Here is a 16,989-nt window from a genome sequence, read left to right as displayed (position 1 = left end):
TTGTATTAGACTTGTAAATTTCTATCGATTTGCCAAAAAACTTTTTGCCACGCCCACTCTAACGCCCTCAAACCGAAAAAAACTGTCAGTGTTGAAGACTCGCCTTCGCACTTCCACTAGCTGAGTAACGGGTATCAGATAGTCGGGGAACTCGACTATAGCGTTCTCTCTTGTTTAAATAACATTCGATCGCGAGAAAATAGTTTTAGTTGACGTACTTTTAATAATTAATCCTTATAAAATAATTACTTTATCATTGTAATCTTCCTCCTCATGTAATCATGCATAATCATTTCCTTGAACCCACGCATACATGATTACGTAATATATGGACAGACCCTCAATACCCTACCTACAAATCAAGCTTAAATATTAAACTATTAAATATGGCCCGACACACTTAAATTTCGAAATTGCAAGCAGTATGCTGCTTCAACTGATTACCGAGTTGGCGGGCAGTTCAAAATATGCAGACAAATCTGCTTAGTAATCATAGGTAAAATTATAAAAATACTTGGAATATATTGTATATGAAAATTAAAATATTAGAAATATTGTTTTTATTTTGCGATTTTTTTTTTGGTTTGATTTTATATCTATATTGTTTCAGGCTTGTAGAGCAATTGCTGAACCAGTATTTATAGTTTTACTTTGTTTATTGTAAAAATGAAATTCCGTGTTGAAAGCCAATACAATTTTGCCGTTCTAATAATAATAGTCTACTAAGGACCGAAAGCAAAACTTTTTTAGAGCCGAATCAATATTGAATAGTTAAAAACAATGTTTCCCATAAATACTTCTCGTTGAACATGGCTAGATCTAGAAACTTGGCTTGAAAAACTTCCATTTCCATTGAAACAGGAGACATTTGGTTTTAAAAATGTATTTAGTTTATTTTAAAGTTTCTTTCGTTTTTCTAATATTTATTTTCTCTTTTTTTCATGTGTTTGTTTTTGGAAAGAAAGAAAAGTACCTAACAAGTGTGTTCTCTTATAAAAATTAAACGTACAATTATACATTGGTTTGGGATTGTTGTGGTTTTCCTTCGTTTATGTATTGGTTTTATACAATTGTATGATTTGCATTTGTTTGTTGATTTTATCTATCGTTTAGTTAAATATATAACTCCTAGGCGAGAGTTTAAATAATTATTTATGTACTTGTAGTTGACTCTGTTAAGTGGTTGGTTGTTTGTTTTGTGGGATGATTTGGCTTCTATGAATAAACTGCTATTGGGCCCATGTGTGTGTTTACAGTTTAAATTTTATAACAATAACAAATTATGATACATAGTTATAGCTTTAATAATATTATAATTAAAAATCAATCGATAAATCCAAGCAAATGAAACAAATGGCAGAAGAGGATTCTGTTGCATGCGTCAATAAAACAGGAAGGACGAATTAAGAGTGAACCAAAGGCATCTTGTTGGTGCCCAGGAGTTGTGTCCTCTTCTTCTGCTCCATATTAATTTGAAATGTCTTCGATATTTTTTACAATTTGAAATTGATTTTCTTTTTATTGTTTTTTGTTTTGTTTAATGTTGATTGGCTTTACAACTATTTTGTTTTTTAATTTAAAATTATGTGTGTGTGTTTGTGTAATTTCTACTAATTTACAGACAGTTCTAGCCCAAAAAGTTGTTTGATAAGTGGGAAGTATTCGCATTTTTTGTGTGTTATCCAATCGGTTAAATAGTATTCCTGATTCTTTTTGCTTTGTTTAAAGGCTAAAATTAAAATTTGCTTATAAAATGTGGCTCTTCTCGCTACGACTTCTCCCTATTTATCTCGTGAGGCTGAGTTTTTGTAAAGTAGATTTTGTGTTTTCGTTTTGTTTCTCTTAAATTAGTTTGGGTTATAAATTTAAATGTATATATTTTTAAGCTTAAAATTGTACACACAACTTAGTTTCATTAAGTTTTGCTGATTCGCTTTTTTTGTGTTTTATTTTTGGATTTTTTGTTGTTTGTGGTATTTGCAATCAAATAATTTAATAATTAATTTTTTGTTTTTGTTTGCCATTTGTATATAATTTAAAATTATAAACACCCCCATAATCCCAATTTTTTAGACATATGTATGTGTGTGTGATTGTGTTTCGTGGACGTCTCCTCTTAGGGTCCATAGGCATCCGAACCGAAGTCGAACAGCCGATCGATGCCCTCGTTCGCGTTCAGCGCATACGGATAGTCGTTGTCGTCCGGCGGATTAATGGACACAAAGGCAATATCGTTGCTAAAGTCTGTAAATAAGAATGAAACACATTACTGGTTGCTCAGACCACTTTCTGGTGTTTTGGGCTGGGCTGCAGATGAGTTTACATGGGGTTATAGACGATTTCATCTGTACAGCCATAGAAAGGGAGAGAGCTGATAGAGCGAGATATGTTGTGGATGCATGTTTGAAATTCACGCCAGAGCTGAATCTCATGGTGCTACAGAATTTCAATTTCAAAATGAACAATTGGCCCTGGAGCGGTCAGTGTTGTCAGTGCAGACCCACGAGAATTCAGTTCCAAAATGAATTTGACACGAGGACGATTGCTGACGAGGCGGCGGGTTTTTTTTCTCGATATATACATATATACATTTATGCACAATTATTTTATTTTATTAGATTATATATATTTTAGATTACCAATTCGATGTTAGCACAGTGTGAAAGTAAAAGTTGTGGATGAAACACAATGATGTTATAAATGTTTTAAAGGGTTGGGCGATCTGCTTTTTGTAAATTTATTTATATATGTTAAGGTTTGAAGTGTCAAAAATACCACGTTCACTTAAATTTATCTTTCTCTCCTTTTAAAAGAATTTTTTAGCTCTTTTTTTTTTATATGAATAAGGGATAAAACGAAAAAGAATATAAACTCAAATTGTCAATTTTGAACTGATTCTCGTTGGCCAAAAGGTTGTGAAAAATTAAACAAATTGAAAATTTGGAAATAAGTATAAGTTTTTAGTACCCAGCCCATGATTTCGCTTTATGTTGCTTTGAGGATTCCGCGCTCAGCAAGAACTCAGACTGTGATGCGGCTTTTAAGTACACGCAGGTCACAGAGAAAGTTCTTGACAAGTGCGCCTCATGGAGATCAATATGCATCCAAGGCTCCTCAGTGACAGTTACAGACGGGTGCTGAATGGATGGATCATGAATGAATGAGCGGCGAGCGATAGCAGACATGATCTGTGTATGATATTTACTCATGTTGCAATGTACTAAACACCATACATAATTTCATTTTTGTGTACCTTTGCCAATACATTACAACTATTATTTCAAGCGCTTAGAGCAAAGGACAAAACAAGGTGCTCAAGTACTTACAGTCCGAGCCAATGTCGTTGAAGAGAGCATCGAGACCCTGCAGCGTGACATTGCTGCTGTTGCTGTTGGCATCGCAGTCGGCAACGCTGGGCGGTAGGCTGTTGCGACCATGGCTGAACGACTGATGGGGATCAGCGTTGGCGCCAGCGCCAGTGATGCTGCCATAGCCGCCGTCACCGCCGCTGCTGCTGTTGGTGTTGTTACTCTCCGCCACGGCAGCGAATTGCATCTGCAGCGAGCTTGCTGCGGCCGATCGCGATGTGGCAGCTGCCGCATTTGCCGCTGCAGATGTTGTGGTTGCGTCTTCCATTGCACAATTATACATGGGCACATCGCTGCGGCGCTGACTGTTGCCGTAGCCTATTGTGTGTGGCTGGGATTTGCTGTTGCTGCTGCTATGGTTGCTATGATTGCTGTGGTTGCTGTTGTTATGACTATTAAGCGTAGTGGTTGCTGTTGTTGCGCTGCCTGCGGCAATTGCTGCGGCTGCTGCCGCCCGCCGCCGCTTGGTAGGCGTTGGAGGCGAGGATTCTGTTAAGCTGCTGAACAGCTCCTGGATGGAGGGCTGCTGATGCTGCTGGAACTGATGGGTCCGGACCACAGGATTCGTCAGTGTCGGAACCAACTGGTTTAGCTCCGCGTCCACATCGTCCTCCTCCTGCTGCTGCAGCAACTGTTGCTGCTGCTGCTGGTTCAGATTATGATGCTGGGCCATCGCAATATCACAAATGTTATTATATTCAGGCTGGGACTGCTTGGCGGCTTCCTCGATCGATTTGCTGAGGTTGCGAGCCGAGCGGTAGGGCGTTTGAACTGTAATAATAAGCGAATAAATAAATAACTTTGAGAGCTATGGTTGAAATATTTGTAAATAGTAGTAATAGTTGGCAAACTACAATCAAAACTAACTATTGACCTTAAGCAGATAGTAAATAAGTAGGTGCGACTATCCTTTCAATTAAACCTTGATTGGCATTAAACTCACCTAATCCCTTGGTACTCATGGCATCGATATTGTTAAAGAGCGGATCGTTAAGTCGCTGGTTTGTCAACGGATGCAGTCGTGTGGAGGTGGCCGTTCGGACACATCCTGCTCCGGGTGCTCCAACGTAGCCGGCGCCCGCCGCAATTGGCGAATTTTCCGGCGAGGTGTCATGGCAGAGGAAGACGTTGATCTCCCCGCTGTTCTCTGCCTTCACGTAAATCTCGCGCGGCAATTTTGTGTTGGGCAGCTGAGAAAAACACAAATGAAACCAGATTACTAACCAAATTCCAAATGTAGGTACGTATACACAATAATTAAATACCGATAAATGGCAACCGGGGAACTAACGTTCAAGTTGATGGGGAGCGGTTGAAATTTTTAAGCGGTCGCCGACCGCTCGGCAGCAAAAGAGAAACACAAATGAAGCGAGCCTCAGAATGAGCAGCGTTTTTTTGCCGCACGCGTATTTTTAGAAATGATATTTTGCTTTTCGCTGTTTCGCGCCCCCCGTCTTCTTTTATTTTATTTAATTTTTGAATAGCCGCCTTTTGCGTTCTTGTTATTTCGGCAATTAGTTATTGACGTTGGCAGAGGGCTTGCAACATATACAAACTTTGGCAGTTTTGTATGGCAAACGAGGATTTCTGGAGCTTCAACTATCTGAGGAAATCCACGAGCACCAATTCTCCCTTCTGCACAGAAAATAGTGCGAGCGCAAGTTCGTTTAACAGTTCAAGGCGAGCGGATACATTAGGCATTGGTATATTTTTATAAATAGTGCGGCATCTAGGAAGACCGAGCACCAGCAATGGCGGTTGGAGAACTTTGGTGGACGAGGCCACAAATTTACTTGATATCAAAAAGAAGGTGTCCAGGAGGGAAGGCGAGCTGGGCGGGATTCCATTTCGCCTGTCGTGTCTGCCGCTGCGATGGGCTTCTATAAATAAGCGCCACGTTTAATGGCATGCAGACGCTAAGAAGAAGCACCAATGACTAGAAAAAAGCAGAGAAAAGCTGGGAAAAGCTCTGACGTAGACATTGTATGTATGTAAGACAGTCGTCGGAAAATGTTACTATTGTTGTTGAATTAATATCGCTAACACTCCTCATAAGTAGCACATTTTGAATAAAAAGACTTCCAGTTGACAAGTAATCAATACTCTTTGGTGGAATTTACCAGCAATGTCACTTATCACATGAGTTTTTTCACGGTCTTTCACCTCTGGTTGCCTCAAATCGAATACTCACCACAAGCTTAGCCTCTGGCGGCGCCTTAATCACGATGACGATCTGATCTTTGAAGAGATCCACGTTGAGCAGGTCGTTCTGCGTGACGTAGGCCATGCCGCCGGAGTTCTCCACCTCCTGGGAGATCTCAGCCAGGTTCTCGCGCATCAGGTCGATGGCCATGTTCAGCTCGTTCTCCTGTTGCTCCAGCCGCACCGAATCCGCTTCGATGCGCCGTGATCGCTCCTGGCTGACCATTGACTGCCCGCAGCGCCACTGTATGTTGTTCTTTGACTTCTTCTCCAGGATGTTGATGCCTTCGAGGACATTGGTTATGTCGTAGATGCGTCGCTTCTGGACATGCAACCGATTGGAGGCCTCGTTCAGATCCACCACGCCATCCGGTGACTCCTGCAGCAGGTCCACAAACTTTTTGGTCAGTATTCCCAGCGAGGTGTCCGCCCGATTCCGATCTCCGCTCGAAGAACTGCTAGCCACCGACGCGGCCAACTGTTGCTGGGGTGTCGACAGTGCAAAGGGGTGATGCGATGCTGGCTTGGCCACCCGCTCCACCACATCCTCGTCCAGCTCGGCATCCGCATCATGGTGCAGCTGATGATGGCTGTGCCGGAGCTGCTGGGGCGTGCTGCTGGCCGTGTGCTTCTGATACACCGTCTGATGGTGGGCGCTCTGCTTGGCCTGTTTCTTCGGGTGGATCTCGTCGCTGACGGCGTGTGGCCGACGTTTGACCTGAAATTTAGAAACCAATTCCATTACATTAGTTTTATATATTTTTTCCTTAGTTATTGATGTTTCATTAGCTACAGATCTCATAGAACACCAACTGACCTTGTAATAATTTGTGATATCGTTAGATTTGCCGGTTGCCTTGCGTTGCTGCTGATTTTGGTGGTGGTGCTGCAGCGTGTGGCCCGTCGTTGCCGCCGCTGCTGTTGCCACTGCCCCCGTGTTGTGCCCCTTGTCCAGACTGATGTACACATGATCCCGCAGGTGAGCTGCAACGCCGCCGTTGCTGTTGCTGTCGCTGCTGCTCAAGCCGTGATCGTAGTCCAAGTCGAGGGCCTCGTTCTTGATCACAATGTTGTTGTTGTTGCTGTTGTTGATGCTGGTGGTGCCGCCGTGCAGGTCGTAGTTGAGTCTGCGGGCCACCATCGTGTGGCCGGTTGTCCCGCCCCCGCCATAGTGTTGTTGGTGCTGCTGGTGTCGCTGGTTGTTGCTGCTGGTGGTGGTGTGGCTACTGCTGCTGTTGTTGATGGGGGCAACATTCACAAAGAACTTGGACATTTCGCTGCCGATTCTTCCGTGATTCCACGGCGATTCAACGCCTGACTCTTACTCTCTCTCTCTCTCTCTCGCTCTTTGCTCCGCGTATTATATATATTCCGTATATATTCTATATAATGCCGATTCTGTTAGGCTCGCCGCAGTCGGCAATCACTGGCACTATATTACAGCATACTTTTAAGCACTGCCTTTGAAAAGTTGCCACCCCGTCGGAATTTCCAGCGCTCGCGTCGGTTTACTTATTGTACTGCCTGTTTCTGTTTATCGCTTTCTAACTTCTCTCTTTCTGCTTTTGCGCTTATCAACTAAATTAGCACCTAGGGATTCTTCACATCTGCAAAAGAACAAACAAGGAATATAAATATTAAATGCGGTATGTATGTGTGTGTGAGTGATTTATTTATAGCTAGATTGACCTGCTTTCTCGATATTTTATGCATTTGGCACATTAAACTTTTGATCTGTCTCTTACTTTTGTCCAGTCGGGCGCAACAACAAATTAAAATGCGCAACTGACCAGCGGACGGGCGAGTGTTTGTATGTAATGCAAATATATACGAATCGAAAGGTAATGGCAAAAGAAAAAAATTTCGCGACTATAGTAAAAAGAGGGCTAAAAAGGAGAGTAGCATAGCTCAAAACCGGTCAATAACGAGAGACTTTCGACGTATATTTTCTGGCCAAAAACCACATCAGCAACAGCTATGATAACCGAGACTACTCGAGAGTCATATATTGCAATCGACTGATAAACTTTTCGCTTCATAAATACATACATAGATTCTCGCACAGAAACAATGGGAATTTTGTTAGATTGTGACACGTAAACATACTTTTGCACTTGGATACACTATTTAAAATAGTTGTTTCCAGAAAAGTGTTTACTATACTGCACTATACTATAACAGACTACAAATTATATTCATCTAGTCGAAAATTCAGTCTTCTACAGTTTTGAAAGGCAACTAACCACATAAAACCAGATGATAAGCAAAAATGTGAAATACAGGAACTTAAAAATAAAAAAATGCTAAACAAAAAATGCCAAGCTCGACCGAACCGGATTCAAGTGTTAGAAGAAGGGAAACGGGGAAACTGTCCGCTCTGAAGCATGCCGAAACTATTTCTGATGCCAAGAAGAAGACGCGCTTAGGTTCGCGCACAAAATGTCAATAAACTCGGCATAAAATATTAAACAATCAATATGTGTGTGGAAGAATCACAAGGCAGAGGCAACAAACGCAAAAGAGAAGCCAAAAGTATGGAACGAGAAAAACCATCAGGTAAAGAAGAAAATAACGTTATTGCCGCGCTTGGCTTTAACCGCTTTTGGCACAATGCCAGAATAAACACTGAAAGAAACTAAGGTATGCGGCATACATCCAGATATAGTCTGGATATTCAAATATCATTTTGTAAAATGTGATACAAAATTTCTTTCGCAATGTCATACATATTTTACAAATTTTCAATTGATTCGATAGAATCCCACTAAAAAAGTGTACAACAGTTTTTCGCAGTGTTTGCTACCTGTCACCTCTTGTTCCCCAAGCCTGACTCAAAGTTCATTAGGGGAATTCTGGCCCCATTCGCAGCTAAAGCGAGCATGAATGGAAGACGACAACAACAAATTAAAAAGCTCAAATGAGCGTAAAAAAGAATAAAATAACAACAGGCAGGTAAGAACGGCAATTAGCGCTGCTCGCCCTGCATGCAATGTTAATTTCCATAACAGAAACTGTTAGCCATACAGCCGACGAGTTTGAGTTTAGCAAAATATTTAGAAACAGAACTCCGCGAGCTGATAATTATTTCCAAAGTGACAAGAAAAACATCCACAGAATGATAAGGTAAAGTGAGCCAGAGACCGCTAAAATATCGCATGGAATTTGCTGAAATTTGCAAGAAAATGGAATGGCAAACGCGCCAGGTAGGCAGACCATCGAAATTGGCATTGCACAGTGGCCTTGGCGCTCGCAAACCGCCTTTCAAATTTCACCCAAATTTCACAGATGAAGGCAACTAAATCCAGAAACTGCTTATCTTAGATCTTTATTATTTCTCTAAGAGTAGGAATATACATATGTACGTTGGAAATCTAGGTGATATATTTCATAATGTTAAAACCATTATATGTATGTACATAAACATTAAATAGATCTCAAACCATGCTCCCTCTCTCTTTCCCTCTATATCGCTATCTCTCTTCCACTCAATTGCAGTCGCGTTGGCGGCAACTTAATCCCACCACCACAACTTTTTTCGCAACCATTTGTACATTGGCCAAAAGCTTTGCAGTGATTCTTCAAGCGTGTGTTAATGTGTTTATGTGTGCTTAAGCTAAAAAACGGTATATGCTTACAGACGAATGAGCTCAGGTAATTCAACTCCTATACATGGAAATCGTACACTCTCTCTCTTTCTCCCTCCCAAAGAAATGCTAAAATCATGTGGGCCAGACAAAAGACGCATGTGAATGGAGGGAGACGGGGGAGAGGTACCGAAAAAACCAGGTAGGTCTCGCCGATTGAAATTTCCAATTTAAATTTCTTTTGATCGGCACGCAAAATGCGAACAAGTAGCTCGAAATATTTTGCATCTAAAATTACAGTGGGACGTATAAAATTACCCAAACAACAAAATTAAGAAAAAAAAAAGGGAGGCGGACTCGCAAGCCTTGAGATCATACAAATAAAATGCAGAAATAAGATAAAACCTTACTTTTTTAAAGTCACACAATTTGTAGGTCTTCAAATGTATGTGATATGATGGCTTTTAAGGCCCTAAATTTGCATTTTTACATTACATTTTATTATTATACAGGGGTTACAAAGAGGACTCCTCTATCTTATCAACAGTGGGAGATTGCTTCAAAGTATGACAAAGTATGATGTACAAGTAGTTATTAATGAAATCAATTATGACTTTGTAATAACTATTTATTTAAGAAAACTTATAAAAAAAATTTCAAATTTCTTAAACAAACGCAACAGTGTATATCGAAGATAATACATCTTTATCTGTATAATAACAACTTCTAAGTGCACTTGTCAGTCATCTCTGCATACATTTATATAGCAGCAGAAGGCGAAGCACAAGGCGAAGCGAACATAGAAAAGTAACATTATGCAAACAGGGAAATGAACAAGAAAATACGAAGCGGTGAGTGGAAAATCGTGGAAAATGTGGCCTACACGGCAAAGGAATAACAAGTTTTTCTTTATTTTTTTTGTATTGTTCCCTCTCTTTTTCTATCTGTACGTTTTTCAATCGGCATTGGCGCAACAGAGCGGATCTACAATAAAACTTAGAATAGCTCTTCTTTGCTTTGCTTTTGCTTTGCCGTACAACATTTGTATTACTGATAAAGAAAAGGCTAGAAAATAAAACGTACACATTATGTAGTGGCCAAGTAAATAATTTCGTTGGGGGTTGTCAGTGGGTGGGGAGTGGTGTTTGAAGGGGGAGGGAGCAGCCAAGCGACTCAGAGCACGCAATGCGACTTTTGATAGCGCTGCCTCCTTTCCTCTGTTCCCATTCCACTCCCTCTTCTCCGTTCGCCGTTCACGTTAGCCGTGTTAATTTCGATTTAGTATAAAACAAAAACCGGCCGCAAGGTGGAGAAAAGAGTGTTAAATTAACGGGTTTACATTTTATAATTCAAATGAAATGCATCTTTACCCAAATTATAAATTAACCCAATTGCAGTAAAGAAATCTCATTACACGTATTAATAAAATATTAGCTAAATTGATAACTGCACTGCAAATTTCCTGTAAAATCCCAATTCGAATGCACTTAATGGCTGGCATTTAACTTGCAGGCATAACTGTATTTCTCCGGAATGCCAATTTACCGTTATTAATTATGAAGATCATGCATTTACATGGCTATTAATTATGCACGTTGTTATGTATGCACACACAATCACTAGCAAAGGCGCAAGCACACGCAACAAACAGGCATGGACACTGACACCCACACAGATACCAAGAGCTAATAAAAAGTTTCGCTTTCTTTTTGCACATCATTTTGCATGCGCAGTAAAAAGGCAGGGACAAGTGAAATAAATACTGTGCGAGTGTGCAAGGTGTTTAGCAACAACCATTGCAATACGAGGAAAAAAGTGAATCAAAAGCCAGAAAAAGAGGAAGAACACGAATTTTGTGTATTAAGCGGCAGGCAAGAGAGTAAGAAAGAGAGAGAGAGAGAGAGCGTCTGCCAGAGTGTAGTTGTGCGGGATGGGATGCTGCTAGGGAAAAGAAAGGGGGAGAGAGTAAAAGCCGGCCTGAATCCGAATAACAGCTGTTACTCACAGACAGAATCCACATGGAACATCTCTCCTCGTCTTGTTGTTGTTGGCTGAAAAAAAGTCCACATGGATGCTTTTTTTCTAGCCGGTTTTATTTTCTCTATTAACTTAATATCTTTTGGTCAGTTACACTTGGCACTTTCTTATAAACCTCGAGGCTCAAGCCAGAAGGCATCCACTTTATTGTACACTTACAGAAATAAAATAAAGTAATATAAAATAATATGGCCCACAAGCCTCGCTTTGGCTTTTTTCGTTTGAGAAAGCCAATCTTTGGCAACGACTCTGCAGTCGAGCAAAGAGAACGAGCGAAAGAGAAGGCGGCTTTTTGTTCAGGGAGAGGAGCACAAAATGCGTCGCAAAATATTTCGCCCACAGAAAACTGCAAACAAAAAGAAAACCCGGGAAAGGGAAAATCATCGCGTGGGTGTGGAAATTCAATGCCGGCAAGGCAAGGAGAATTTCGGGGAAGTCCCCTGCCCGTTTCACACGCCAAAATACATACGAAATGTACATAACTCCATTTCTCCTGTCCATTTAGCCGATGACGCATTTAGAGCCAATCGAATATTGTGTACTCAAAAGGCCTGATAACAGGGGCCACATATCATGTACACACACTATGTGTACGTGGTGCAGTCGCCAAGTACATGTACAGATTAAAGTGAAGAACTGTTGATGCAAGTCCAATTAGTCCGACGAAAGTGTTAGAAATAACAGTAAAAAAAACAAGGAAAAACAATTTGGAACAGCATCTAAATAAGTCAACTGACCTTAGATTTTGAAACATTTAAGAGCACCTTAAAGTGTGACCAAGTATATATTAAACAAAATATTATTTAATTATTTCATGGGTGTATTGTATCTTTGAGTGAAATGATAGATGGTGAGCTCTGTTTTCAGATAATTTAACTTCACTTAGTTTCACTGGGTTGGACTAATCTTTAAATTTAATTGAATTTATTTATGTATTATGTATTTATGTCTTAATCTTCAAAGTTAAACCACGAGTTCTCCAAACTGTTACCTGCACTGTTGTTTTAACATCTAGAAAAATGTTAATCTGGGGGCGCCATAAAGAAACGGCCGCCGACTTTGGGCAAACAGAAATAAAAACGGATGGACTCCGAATTTTCGATTCGTTATCTCTGAAAACTGGAGCGTTGGGGGATTGAATGAGTGAGCGAATGACTGCTATTCACCGTATAAGTTTTGGAGGTTATTAGAGGGCTTAGCCCAAAATTGAATGATTAATTGATCATCATCGGTGAGGTGGAAACTCCCTCCCTTGGTTCTTTTTCTTGTTTGAATACGCACCTAAAATGGAATTTTTGTCGGTTTTTACTTGCTTTCTATATATCACACGGAACCACAACAAATTGCTCTGTTTTTTTTCCACCGCCGCCTGCTTCTTCTTCTTCTTTTTGAATATCACACACGTTTCATATTTGCAAATTTTTCGTTTTTTGCGGGCGTTTTGCCTTTTCCGTCGGTTACTTTTTGTATTCCACGTATAATGTGCTGCCGCTTCTTACTCTTTTGACTCAGCCTGTGTGTGTGTGTGTGTGTGTGCGAGTACGTCGGTGTGTGTGGGAACTTTTAACTTTACTACGCGACGTTTTCGATTCTCTTCTTTATTCTCTATATATTCTACGATTCTGTGCGTGACGTCAGCAGTTCGAGCATTTGTTGTAGATATCACATAATTGTTACACGCCCGCACTTTTCTTGTATTTTATTCTTGATTTTTCAGCGCATTTGCTATTGCTACTTAGCGATTGGGAGCCTTTTCTTGCAGTGGCAGTCTTTTGAGGCTTTTCGGTTTTCCCCTCAGTTTTCCATTTTCACATTTTTGCGGACTGGCGACGAAAAGCGAACTGAACTTGGGCCACAAAGTGTGTTGTGCCGTGTCTTTTTTGGAGTCGCCGTCGCCGGCAAAACGCAATCCACACGCGGAGAAAGAGAATCGGAGAGAGAGAGAGAGAGCGGGAAAAAGAGATGGAATTGTCTTACGTCAGACGGAGAAAACGTAAGCACCGTCGTAATGGCACATTTAATAGCGGCCACTTGTGCTTAATTATTGTATTAAACCGCATTAACTTATTAATACCTCAGTCTTGTACTCTTTTCAGTTAGATTTTATATTATATTTTCAGATTTTTCCGTCGATTTTTCCCTCGTAACGTGTTTTCTGCTCGCAAATGTGTGTGGGGGCGGCAGCGGCAACAGCAGCGTCACGACGCGACAACAACACTGAACGCGGCGAATCGACGGAACAAGCTATGAGCCACAAAACCCGCGGCGTCTCTTGTAGCGGCGAATTCGAGGCGTCAGCAGCTGAGCGTTTGCGACACGAGAGAGTGTGAGAGAGTGGATCGTGTGTTGAGGGAGAAAAAATGATCAAACGATAGCTATTCGATATATTACGAGAGTATGTCAAATCAAAAAGGAACTAATATTTTGCGTAATTTAAATATTGCTATAAATAAATAAATTTAATTTTTTAATAAAATATATTAAATTTGGCTACCTTATTATTAGGTTCGTTCGTTCATTTATGTTATAAACAAATTTAGAGTAATTTTAAATGCCTATTGTCAATTACTAAATTGACTTATAAAACTGTATTATTATTATGTTATCTTTTTATTAAACCTACGATTTAATTTTTTATAAATTTATATTTTATATTATATATATTCGGTTGACATAAAAAACTAAGGCTTGAAACTGAGAGAGGCCCGCTGCTAATTGCAGCGAATTAGCGGCAACAGCTGAGCACGAGAGAGAAAGAGTGAGCGGAAGGGGGCGGAAAGCGAAAGCGCAAGAGGGTGGAATCTGAGTGGCGCCTCTTCCTACTCTTCCCATGTGGCATGTGGAAGCCAGACTGGAATGTTCGGTGAGAGCGGCTTTTGCTTTTTGCTCCATACCTTTTCGCTCTCTTCGGCTTGCCGGCTACAAATCGGCTAAAAATCGTTCAGACGGAAGTGGCGATGTCGCTGTTACCGCACCCACATCGGCAGTGACGCTGGCAGAGGCGGTGGCAGAGAACCTTTTCCTTCCCCCTCTCCCATCCTCTTCCCCATCTTCCTTATCTTTATCAGTTGTGTGCCAAGTGTTGCATTGCGTTGCAGTGACGACATTGTTGTACTTGCAGCAGCGCTGCAGCGTTGCCGATTTTCAGAGCCCCATCATCAAGGGGTAGATTTTTTAAGGCCGGAAATAGTCATTAAATGGGTCTATCGCATAACTCGACATGTCGCACACGAATCTATTAATTTCTACGAAAACCATGAAAAGGATGCCTGAGATTAAAAGCAAGTAAGTACTTTAAACCACGTAAATATACTTAATAAGTTTGCAAATGTTAAATACATTTATTATTTAATTAAATATTTGTTTACCCTAGTAAACAAAAACTGAAAAGTACAAGCGCACTAAATTCCCTTATGTATTTGCTGAGCCTCTGACCTGTTTAAGGAAACCTGTTCAAACATTTAGCTTTCCTTTCTTGCTATTTAATGCTATTTAACCACTATAAGCGAAAACATTTTGTACCAATAAAACAAAACTCATTCACTCTGGAATAATGTGAAGTTTGTACTGATAAATTACCAGAAATTGCTTCCTTGCTACTTTTTTTAAACAGCAATCTGAATAAATATTTACAACTCATGCCCGCTACCATTTGCATGTGTTTGTGTGGTTTTGTGTGCACAAATGTATCTCGCAAATCAGTACAACTTGCCAGGCGATCCGATCTGCGCAGTGTTTCTCATACCCAGAAACTGAGATACATCCCCCACCACCACACGAGCTCAGAAATGAAATCTCCTTTCCAGTTTTCGATTTCTATTAGCTTTTTGGGCAGTTTTTGGGATTCATTTTTTGTGTATGCGAGGCTGTTATCCTTTGCGTTTCTTGGGTGGGGTGGGGTGGTTTGGCGAGGACCCTCACAGATCCGTGAGTGTGATTTTTTTCGCATTTCCCATAAGCCAGACCGGCAGACAAGAAGAAGAAGAAGAAGAAGAGGAGCTAGAATCACCCCTCACGGACGCAGAAAGAGAGGAACTTTGGCCCCTGCCCGTGCCTCTCCCTCTGCCCCTTCCCATCCCTTTCCCGGCATATGCAATTAGAGTATCTCTATGCTTGATTTTTTCCAACCATTTTCTGCAAGATGTTTTTTTCGCTTGCCAGATAGAAGAGAGCAAGCGGGAACTTCCCACGATCCTTGGGTGGACTTTTGTACTTTGCAAGACATTTTATGTGCGCAGTGTCATAAATACTTTTAATTAACTGGAAATGCGTGTGCGAGTGCCTGGCTTCTTTTTTCTGCTTTTCTGTTTTTGTGTTCTTGTGTTTTGTGCTTGCCAGTCGCTCGTGAGTATCTGTGTATCCGTTTCTGCCCATTCCAGATACCCGAAAGCGGGGCGTGAGTTTCCAGGGGCGTATTTACCATAATTTGCTTGATTTTTTCCCGTATGTCATATCATAAACTCTTGCGGGTGGGCGAGGCGAAAAGGAGGGAGGGTGGCAGACAATGCGGTGAAATAGATATGTGGCTAGCACAAGCGCTGCGTACATATTTGAGCAGATGTTTCTCCTTTTGGACCGGATCAATGAACTCTTAGTCAAGAATTCGGCTAAAACACTTGTCGCACTTTTGCAACGGGTGCGAGTAACTGGGGCAGTAACGGTAAAGGGCTTTGAAATACTTTGATTACGCGGAAAATTAAAACATAGTTGAGGAACGGGTCTTTAAATATCACTCTTTTAGGAAGCCTTGGTAATAATACAGAAATTTTCTAGGCAGCTAAATAAACTAAATAAAAGATAAATAAGGAAAAATACATTTAGAGTATGAAATATGCTATTATCATTACATTTATTATTCGACAACTCGACATTCAAGTGATAATTGCACTCATTTAGTTTCCCTGGAAAGTATGCTACATATTTTTTCCATTACTGGAAATCTGGGAAAATTTCAAAGAGTGAGAAGGTTGAGAAGGTTATTTATTAATCGATTCGAAAAGAATTTGAAAATTCGACACATTTTCTGGTTAAATTTGAAAAAAGTTATCAGCTTGCCCCTTAGCCATTTATCTTTTAGGTTAATTTCAAGCACAGCCGCCTTTGGGCGGCAGCATTTCAAGTCTGAGAGCCTGGAAGAGCTGCGCCTGGCATTCATCAGGCTCCTCGACAGCCTCGTCACTCTTCGCTCCCTGCAATTCCTTCCTCAACAGCGTCGCAGAAGCAACCAACCCCTTTGCCTTCAGTGGGGTGCAAAAATCGGATGTAGTACTACAGTACGATGTCCCCACCGCCACCCCCTCTGCCACACGAAGAGCCAGACATATGGGAAATGAAAGAGAGTTGCCGGCGGAGCAGGGAAGCACAAGAGGAAACCACGACGCCGGCGTGGAATGCAATCAACAGAAAAACTACTTGAGAATCTCCGGCCACGGCGCAATATTCAAATTTGAAAATAAAAGTGAAACAAAAAGGGGGAGGTGCACAGGGTCGACGGGGGGACGGGCGGTAGGTGGAACGAGACGATGTTGAAGTAGACGTCGACGTCGCCGCCTATTTGACAGAATGTCAGTCAGATTTCAGAGCCGGCCGGGTGGCGTTTTTTATTCAGCGGCAGCAACTTTCAAAGTACACTTGGAGGATATAAAGTGTTTACTGACTAGAGTTTTAGGGATCAATGTAGTATCACTTTGTGATCTCAGCAAAAAAAATCATTTTATGATATAATCATCATAATTAATAGAATTAAATATACTTGATACTGCTTGATCTTCGATTATTTCGTTACAAAAATGTATTTG

General features: G+C 40.9%; 1 protein-coding gene across 3 annotated transcripts in view; it reads right to left on the bottom strand.

The window, feature by feature from the left end:
- Positions 1–867: 867 nt before the first annotated feature.
- LOC122619349 (transcription factor E2f1) overlaps positions 868–16,989 on the bottom strand; it is a 42,820-nt gene continuing 26,698 nt past the window's right edge. The window contains exons 1-6 of one of the 3 annotated variants that reach the window (XM_043796222.1): positions 12,473–13,402; positions 6,388–7,177; positions 5,560–6,288; positions 4,312–4,558; positions 3,327–4,139; positions 868–2,244 (exon numbers count right to left, since the gene is read on the bottom strand). In XM_043796222.1, coding sequence (XP_043652157.1) covers positions 2,117–2,244; positions 3,327–4,139; positions 4,312–4,558; positions 5,560–6,288; positions 6,388–6,843 — 2,373 coding nt within the window. In that variant the 5' untranslated portion in view covers positions 6,844–7,177; positions 12,473–13,402 and the 3' untranslated portion in view covers positions 868–2,116. Of the gene's footprint in view, positions 2,245–3,326; positions 4,140–4,311; positions 4,559–5,559; positions 6,289–6,387; positions 7,178–12,472; positions 13,403–16,989 lie in introns of those variants that run through there. The other 2 variants (XM_043796223.1, XM_043796221.1) reach the window with 2 other exon arrangements.

The sequence above is a fragment of the Drosophila teissieri genome, chromosome 3R (assembly GCF_016746235.2).
Source record: "Drosophila teissieri strain GT53w chromosome 3R, Prin_Dtei_1.1, whole genome shotgun sequence".
Classification (NCBI taxonomy): domain Eukaryota; kingdom Metazoa; phylum Arthropoda; class Insecta; order Diptera; family Drosophilidae; genus Drosophila; species Drosophila teissieri.
Note: the sequence above shows the minus strand (reverse complement) of the source record. Positions and strands in the feature narration are given on the sequence as shown.